General features: G+C 36.0%; 1 protein-coding gene across 1 annotated transcript in view; it reads left to right on the forward strand.

Annotated features, from left to right (window-relative positions):
• Nucleotides 1-1735, forward strand: part of LOC106326175 — a 4981-nt gene extending 3246 nt beyond the window's left edge. The window contains exons 4-7 of the mRNA XM_013764195.1: nucleotides 681-839; nucleotides 935-988; nucleotides 1074-1205; nucleotides 1309-1735. Coding sequence (XP_013619649.1) covers nucleotides 681-839; nucleotides 935-988; nucleotides 1074-1205; nucleotides 1309-1710 — 747 coding nt within the window. The 3' untranslated portion in view covers nucleotides 1711-1735. The remainder of the gene's footprint in view (nucleotides 1-680; nucleotides 840-934; nucleotides 989-1073; nucleotides 1206-1308) is intronic.
• Nucleotides 1736-9809: the final 8074 nt, after the last annotated feature.

The following is a 9809-nucleotide window of genomic DNA, read 5'->3' on the forward strand; positions in this document are numbered from 1 at the left end:
TCGAAGCATATCGACATTCGGCATCATTGGATTCGAGAAGTTCTTGAAGAGAAGCTTCTACATCTCAACAAGGTACACACCGATGAAAACTGGTCAGACTTTATGACCAAGGTATTACCGATCAAGAAGTTTGAAGATTGCTGCAAAGGCACGGGTATGGCAATTGTTTCGGGCTAAATCGGGAAGGGGGAGATTTGTTGGAGTTCCCTCCTTAAGCCCAAAACAAATCAAGCCTTAGTCCAAGAAGAAGAAATATCTAGAAGGAGAAGAAGAGTGTGGATTGAGAAGTGTGTAGAAGTGTGTTGAAGTGTTTAAGAAAAGAAGATGGAGAAGTCTCTAGAATTAGCTTGTAGTTACCCTCCACTAGTATAAATAAGAGTGTAGAGTCCCTTTGTAACATCATCCAAGAATCAAGAAAACAAAGAGAAAAAATATTTGTAAAAGAGAGTTCTCAAAACAAAATCTTTGTAAACCTTTTCCTAAATATAAAGAGCCTTCTTCTTAAATCTTTTAGTTGTCTAATCTCATCTTCATCTCATCGATATTGGGTAATATTCCCAACAAATACTTTTATGTATATATATCAATAATCAAGTATTAAGTCATTAATGTTTGTGTTGCAACAAAAGACATTAATTTTTTGCCCAAAAAGAGTCACTAATGTAACAGGATTTTGATAGATTGCTGGAGTAAGATCAACCACTGGTCCATTTCGTGGTGTACAAGCTTGGTTTAGTGCAAATTCGCTAAACGTGGGAAAGAATCAAGTCTCATATAGTCAAATATATATAGGCAGTGGATCAGAAAACCAAGTCAATTATATCTCAGCGGGTTGGATTGTAGGTTTTATATTTTATAAATATATTCCCTTAATTCATTTGTTATGTCAACCACTTGAGTATATTCTTAAAGTATTAAAATTTTGTGTTGATAGATAAATCCAGGTCTATATGGTGACCAACGTGTATGGACATTTGGATTTTGGAAGGTATGTGGCTACGAAAAAATTAATGTTTGATGAAAACATTGATCAAATAATACAAGACTAGTATTAATTAAATATTATTTAATAGGGTAAGGATGAGAAAGGATGTTACAATACTGCATGTTCAGGGTTTGTTCAAGTATCAAAGGTGATTCCAATTGTAGAGCCCTATTATCTTAAGACAGGGGTCCCTGCCTGGATGCGATATTCCATTCATCAGGTATTATAATACTTATAATCAGTTTTATAAGCAAACTAGTGATCGATATATTTGACTATAAACTGATAAATGAATTTGTCTTGTCTCTTAATATATGAAAAAGGATAGAAATACAGGAAATTGGTGGATTACACAACATATGGAAGATGCACCTAATGAAGATATCGGCTATTGGCCAAAAGAATTATTTAATCTTTTAGACGATGGTGCAAATATGGTTGGAGTTGGTGGTGTGGTTCAGGCTTCACCTTCTGGTTTAAGCCCTCCCATGGGTAATGGTAATCTTCCAAATGGAGGCCGTCAAGATTCAGGAATTTTTGCAAATATTGAAGTTCTGAATTCCAACTATGAGCAACGTAAAATGAATTATTTTCGTACAGAGAATTTGTTAGATAGTGAGAAATGTTATGGGCTAAGAATTGGTACGGTAAAACCATTCCATCGTACTCATCTAGGTTTCTTTTTCAATTATGGTGGTCCGGGAGGGATTTCTTGTGGAGTATGACATTCAACATATATACCCTTTAAAAGTGGCATTTGATAAAACATATTATAAATTTATTAAATACAAACTATTATATAGATGTACTATTCATGTTTTGTTTTGTTTTGTTCTCAAGGTTAATGTCTCTCTAATTTGTAAGTGCAATTAACGTTATATTTGAATATTGGAAACCATTGTAAAAAATAGTTAAATTAATGTAGAATCCAAACAATTATAACTAACAGAAGCGTGGTTAAAATAAAATGTCTCGACATTTTAGATTATAATAATAAATTACTATTGTTACATAGCAATTTTTTAAAAAAATCAACAAACTAAACATGCATTCTTAAGTTCGAAATATAGTTTTCGCTTTTATGGGAAACTGATGTCCAAATTTTCAAATGCTTTTGAATCCTTTTTCATTGCACAAATTAACTACTATTACTTAATTTTTCTTTATCTTTTTTATTTATAATATTAACATTTTTGGTTATTTTACTATTTAAACTACTAAATTATCATTAATTAGCCATTAGACCATTACAAGCATATAACAATCAACATTCTACACTGAGCCCTTTATCCATTTTATATCAAGCCAATCTCTTGCAAAGGTTTTGCTACAAAATTAGCCATTCAATTAAGACATATAACAAGCACCCTTCACCGAAATTCACAAATACTACTACACTGAGCCCTTTATTCTTTTAATTTAAGGGTAGATATATCTGAAATAACCAGCCAGCCAAATAGACTAAAGGATAGTTGCAAGATTAATCACAATAGAAATATTTGTTATAAAATGTCCAGCTTTAGCTACCATGAGCTTCATGAGAAAGTCCATGCCACGTTTAGGACAAACATTAACGTTGTGGAATACAAGTTTTGTATCAGCAAAACTTCAATTAATTATTTGTTTACCTGGTAACAGACATAGAGCAGCAATGCAACCAATCAGTAATAATGAGACGAGCTTAAAATTTACAAGTGAAGAAATTGGGACCATTGAGTTCTCTGTCATTGAGCTCAATATATAGTAAGCTTGATGCAAACCTACTGTACTTTGCTTGCAGTAGATTTAGAGGAAAGAGAAGACAAGGGGTAGCCAAAATAGAGGACATACCGTCTCACTAACACCATCAAGAAGTAAAGGTATCCTTCAAAGTCTGTAGAGATCTGGCTCCAAACCCCTTCAACTACGTGACTGCCACTCTTTATATTCACCAATAAAGTTTTACAATTTTACCAAGAAAAAGAAGCTTGCTCTACAGTTTTCTTTTAGGACTCAATCACTACTGTCCTCACATAGTTGTAACTATCAATCTGTAATGACACCATGTCTAACACTAATAAAGGCTGTACAAAAAAGTGCATAAATACTATTATTACTTAGTACAACTACTTCCAACCAGGTCAAGAAATTTGGATACCATCAATAGACCAAGGAGGACAAGAGATGAGTGGAAAACAAAGAGTACAGAAGTCTGAAGATGCAAATGGTGGAGAAAAGAATGATGAAAAGGTCAATATAAGTACCCTTTTAGTGTTTTTCGTCTGACTCTAAATCTCAAAGTTCCAATGGAAGTAGAAGAAACTGAGAAGGATACGATGAGATTTGAGTTGAGGTTGGTCTCTTCTTCTACATGTCTTTGTGTTTATAGAAGTTTTAGGATGTTCTTCTCATGGAACTTATGCCAATTTAACATGTAATACGTTTACTTTTAATTGTTTTTTATTAAACAATATTCTTCCTCTCTACTCTCTTCAAAGTAAGTCTCTAAAATCTAATCTTGATTTATTAAAATTCATACATTTTTAGATTCTTTTGTAAGAATACTAAAGAAACACTAATAAAATGGAGTATATGTATTTATTAGGAAATTATATTTTACTACTGCAATAATTCGCACGTGTGATTTTGTCATGTTATTAGTTGATTTTACTGCTAACATACAATTATAACTAATAATTTATAGTTTTGGGTAAACAGAAAACATCCATATCTCTGAATAGTAGTGCAATTTTGTTTTTGAGTTAATAGTGCAATTTTTCATATTCTGTTCGAAACCTAAAACTAATATGTATCACATAATATATTATACTAGGGGTTGGTCACCCTAAGGACGGGTGAATTTACATAAAAATTATTTTATATCAAATGTATTTTAATTTTATAAAACATTTGAAAATTATTTTCAATCTAATAAATATAATTTATTTTCTAATTAGATCATATATATTTAATTTGTTAAACTTGACATTTATTTATAATTTTTATGTGTTTGGATTTTTATTTGTTATCAACTATATTTTATGACATTGTACTATTTTATTTTTAGTATTAATTTCAGTTATATTTTTTTAATGGAAATGTTCTCTCTTTTATTGGCATTTGCATGAGATTATATGTGTAGTATATTAATATATTTTTTTGTTGTGCACTCGTGAACAAGGTAACACATTATCTTCATTTACATTCTTAGCAAAAAAAAAAACATATTTGATTGGCAACATAATCCGTTCATTCTCAGATATTGTCTGCTCTAACATCTCTCTAGAAAGTTTTCATTAAAGTTGTTCGTTTTCTGGTGGCCGGCGGCCCTTTTTGCCGTCGGCAACCATCTGATCTTCTCTTTTTTGGTCTTTTTGGTCCGATCTAGTACATAAGTGGATCGGTTTATCTCCGGGCAACTCCAGTTGTAATATTTTCTTTTGTTTTCTACGGACACCGACTTGTTTCGGTTTTGTTTCCGGCATAGTTCGGCTTATCTTTTGTTTTCACCTTCTGAGCTCTTAAAAAAAATCTCCGATTTGTTTTTCGGAAATCTTTCCAGTGTGATGTTAGGGTCTCTACCTTTTCAGATTTGCTTGAGTCTCAGTCATGAGAAAGTAAATCTTGGCTCGTTTGATTAAATCGCCTTAGAGCTAAAGTTTTTCTCTGATTGTTTCTTTAAGTGATTAGAGTTATTCGTTCTTGATCATGAAGACTCAGATTCTCTGGTCGTGTTTTGACGGAGCTCGGAGGAATGATTAATTCGGATGACTCGCGGTTTAACTAATTTGAAGATGTAGCTGATTGATCTATATATCCATCTCACTTGGTGACCAACAGAAGGTGTCCAATGAAATCCAAGTTAAAGCGTCTCTTGACGGAGACACAAAGGCGATATGTTCCTGTCGGTGGATGCTCGGTGTCTCAGATCTGAAGAAGAAGCTAGAAGGAAAGAAGACACGTGTTAGACTCACGCTGGTCCTTATCCGTTTGGGTATAGCTTCATGGACTAATTGATTTTTGAATTATTTAGATCTGTTTCACAAACTTGTATTTCATTGTAATGATCTGGCCTATTTAGTGGCTTTAATATATAAAATGATGTCGACAAAAAAAAAAATGACGAGTAAAAAACATTGGTTGTTGGTGGCAGGAAACTTTTGTCTATTTATACTCTTGTACAGTTGTACTATATTTAATCAATAAAGGTGACGGAACATCCCAAAAGATGCTAGAGTAAGAAAATGGGAATGCGGTTTTTTTGGTAGTTTGTAATCAGCCAGAGAAGTAGTGGTGTCAAGATCTATTGTAGCCAACGTCATTCAGACACGTAATGAAAGAAACATACGAGGTTAAGACAAACCTCGTTCTGTTCCTTTGGTGGCCAACTGATATTGGAAAAGCTTTTAAATTTTGTATATGCTCAAGACGGTTTTGCCCTTTGGACTCGATCAATCTCTTTACTTTGGGAAAGGAAAGATATGGGAAATGCTGCAATTTAGGAGACTGGTTACTGTACGTAACATTTAAAATACGGATCTACAAATTAGATGCGGAGAATCTTGACATAAAGTAGAAGTAAACTGTCAGACTTGAGAAGTAAGCTGCCAGACTTGAGAATTAAACTAAAGACTTATAAGGTTTTATTAGGCTTTATAAGGTTTTATAAGCTCGAGTATTTTATTGAAGAGGAGAAGAAGAGAGAAGAAGACCGTTGAAGATATTTTAAAATAATGAATATTTTATTATATTGTGTACTGAGATAACTTGTCTTTAAATACTTGTACTCAGATCCACAATTAAATCAAGGAAATTATTTTCCTCATTATCTCTCTCTCTTTCTCTCTCTCTCTCTCTCAAATTCAAACATTACTCTCTCTCTCTCTTGTTCATCATGTTCATCATTTTCTTTCATGGTATCAGAACTTTAAGCTCCTATACCTCTTACTCGCTTCCGCAAACACTCTTAGTTTACTTCTCTCTTTCATTCCAACCATCTAATTTCTTTGTTCTTGCAAGAATCTATCTTTGTCCATTGGATAATAGATCTACTTTTGCTTGTGCTCATTTCTCTGGTTTTGGTTCCACAGTTACTTAACTCAAACCAAACTCAAAAAGAAGTGATGGAGCAATACAAGCCTATTGTGTGTTATGATTCCGGTTACTCTAAAAGGAGGTAACTACATTACCTGGTCTAGATTGGCCAAAACTGCTCTTGGAGGACGAGGTCTATGGGAGCACATCACCACGAGTGAGGCACCAAGAAAGATCGCCCAAGGAGCTGACGGCAAGGAGATTATAGTGGTGGATGAAGGCAAATGGGGTCAGGAAGATCTCATGGTGATGTCTTCCTTGCAAGGCTCGCTTGATACTCCAATAATGGAGGTTTACTCTCATTGTGAGACCGCAAAGCAATTGTGGGAAACTCTTCACAAGATTTATGGCAACACTTCAAACTTGACCAGGATCTTTGAGGTGAAGAGAGCCATAAATAACTTGCAACAAGAGGAAATGGACTTCACCAAGCATCTTGGGAAGTATAGCCAGTTGTGGTCTGAGCTTGACATGCTCCGGCCAAGCACAAACGACCCCAACATCATTGAAAAAAAGCGTGAGCAAGACAAAGTATTTGGACTGCTTCTCACACTCAACCCGAGCTTCAATGATGTCCTTAAGCACATATTGAGAGCTAAGGAGCTCCCAAGCTATGATGATGTGTGTGCTCAACTCCAAAAAGAACTTGGCTCAGATGATTTGCTTGGTGGGAAAGGAGAGCTATCTATGGTCAACAAGGTGGAGAAGGTGGAGAATGCTGCAACCAACAAAACCCACTTCAAGCCAAGAGGTGGTGGAGGAGATAAACAAGTAACTTGTGAACATTGTAAGAAGATTGGTCACTCCAAAACCAACTGCTGGATTTTCTATCCTCACCTCAGGTCAGCTTCATCCAACAAATACAATCAAGGCCGAGCTCATGAAGCTAGAGCTCAAGAAGGTTCTCAGCCAAACTATCTTACTATGCGCATGGGAGAAGATGGGAGATCCATGACAGTAACTACTCGTGTGGTTGGATTAGGGTCTCAAGCCACTTCTCAGTCATCCAATGAGGATACTTTCATCCGCAAGTCTGACCTTGAGACTCTTATAAAGGCCCTCAATGCCAACTCTGGTAACCTTAGTAGTTATGCTTTAAACTCTATTATTAATGCATCTGAAACTACTAGACCTTTGATAATTGACTCAGGAGCTTCACATCATATGATTAGGGATGTAAATCTCATTAGCAATGTCAAACCGGCTCTAGGGAGGGTTCTAATTGCAGATGGAGATAGTATACCTATTACTGGAGTAGGAAACCTGAAATTGTTTGATAAAGACTCTGAAGCACTTTATATGCCTAGTTTCACATCAAATTTGTTATATGTGCAAAGAGCTACTAATGATCTTAATTGTAATGTGATTTTTAGTCATAATGAGGTGTGCTTTCAGGATATTGAAACCAGTAAGATGCTGGAAAAATGTGTAAGCAATGGAGAGCTCTATGTGCTTAAAGACACCAAGCTTAGATCAGATTTACCTTATGCTTTTAAATCTACTTCTGTTTTAGCAAGTGATGAGTTATGGCATGCTAGATTAGGCCACCCTCATTCTAGAGCACTAGGATTGTTGTTACCTAATCTATCGTTTAATAATAAAAGTTGTGAGGCTTGTATTCTTGGTAAACATTGCAAATCTGTTTTTCCTAAATCTAGTACTATCTATGAGAATTGCTTTGATTTAATTCATTCTGATGTTTGGACTGCTCCTTGTGCTTCTAGGGAAAACCATAAATACTTTGTCACATTCATAGATGAAAAATCAAAGTATACATGGCTCACATTGATTTCAAGTAAAGATAGGGTCTTAGAAGCCTTTATAAACTTTCAGAACTATGTCACTAACCATTTCAACTCTAAGATTAAAATTTTTAGGTCTGACAATGGTGGAGAGTACACAAGCCATGCCTTTAAAAATCATCTAGCCAAGCAAGGAATAATCCATCAAACAAGCTGTCCATACACACCACAACAAAATGGTGTGGCTGAAAGAAAGAATCGCCATCTCATGGAGGTTGCAAGGAGTATGATGTTCCACACCAATGTTCCAAAGAGATTTTGGGGAGATGATGTGGTTTCTGCATGCTATCTTATCAACAGAATCCCAACCAGAGTCCTCAATGATATCTCACCATTTCAGGTATTGAACAAAACGACACCTCCTATAGATTATTTGCGTGTGTTTGGGTGTGTGTGCTATGTGTTGATATCAGGTCAACAAAGGAACAAGCTTGAACCTAAGAGTATCAAGACCATGTTCATTGGATACTCACACACGCAGAAGGGATACAAGTGTTATCTACCAGATTCAAGAAGGGTGATGGTGTCAAGGGATGTGAAGTTTGTGGAATCAAATGGGTACTATGATGAGAAGAATTGGGAAAACCTTAGAGATCTCTCACATGGTCCATCAGATAGGGCTAACAACCTGAGAACCATTATGGAGAGCTTAGGAATCACTCAGCCTATGAGTAGTGAGGTCCTTAGAACCTCTCAATCCCCACCAGATGATGTTCACAATGAAGCAGCAGTACCAAATTCTGAGCAAGTCCAGCTTGATCCTGAGGGGGGCATAGAAAATGACTCAGGGACATCCCATGATCAAGATGGACCAAACAAAAAGGATACAAACCAGGCGTGTGAGGAACAACATCAAGAATATCAGGCTAGTGAGGAACAACCCCAAGAAGAGCATGGGGAGCCAGTGGTACAAGACCCAATGTTAAGAAGAAGCACAAGAGTGAGAACACCATCTCATTGGATCGACACGAGGGTGTACTTTAACAGCAATGCGGTCGCACATCCCATACAAGCAACCTGCTCAATGGCAACCTTTCCTCCACAACACCAAGTCTTCTTAACCAATCTCGACCAAAACTTCATCCCAAAGACCTATGAATAAGCAATGGAAGATGATGAATGGAGAGAATCAATGGGAGATGAGATGAGTGTTATGGAAAGGAATGATACATGGTTTAAATCTGAGCTACCTAAAGGCAAGAAAGCTGTGACCAGTATGCTACTCTTCACCATCAAATACTTTGCTAATGGAAAACCAGAAAAGAAGAAGACAACGTTGGTTGCAAGAGGGTACACTCAGGTCTATGGAGAAGACTACCTAGACACCTCTGCACCAGTGGCCAAACTGCATACTATAAGGATCCTACTCTCTCTGGACGTGAACTTGGAATGGGACTTATGGCAGATGGATGTCAAGAATGCTTTTCTACAAGGAGAGCTGGAGGATGAGGTGTACATGAAACCACCTCAGGGTATGGAAGACATGGTCAAGCCAAGAAATGTTCTAAGGTTGAAGAAGGCAATCTATGGATTAAAACAGTCACCAAGAGCCTGGTATCACAAGCTGAGTACAACTCTCAATGGAAGAGAATTTGTAAAGTCAGAAGCTGATCATACTCTCTATTCACTCTCACAAGCAAGAAAGGAATTGTGGTGATATTGATCTATGTGGATGATATCATCATCACAGGAAGCAACAAGGAAGGTATCATCTCTACGAAAGCTTTCCTTAAATCTAGCTTTGATATTAAGGATTTAGGTGAGCTAAAATACTTTCTAGGGATATCATCATCACAGGAAGCAACAAGGAAGGTATCATCTCTACGAAAGCTTTCCTTAAATCTAGCTTTGATATTAAGGATTTAGGTGAGTTAAAATACTTTCTAGGGATAGAAATGTGCCGCTCTAAAGAGGGACTTTTCTTATCTCAAAGAAAGTACACACTTGAT

The sequence above is a fragment of the Brassica oleracea genome, chromosome C2 (genome assembly GCF_000695525.1).
Source record: "Brassica oleracea var. oleracea cultivar TO1000 chromosome C2, BOL, whole genome shotgun sequence".
In the NCBI taxonomy this organism is placed as follows: Eukaryota; Viridiplantae; Streptophyta; class Magnoliopsida; order Brassicales; family Brassicaceae; genus Brassica; species Brassica oleracea.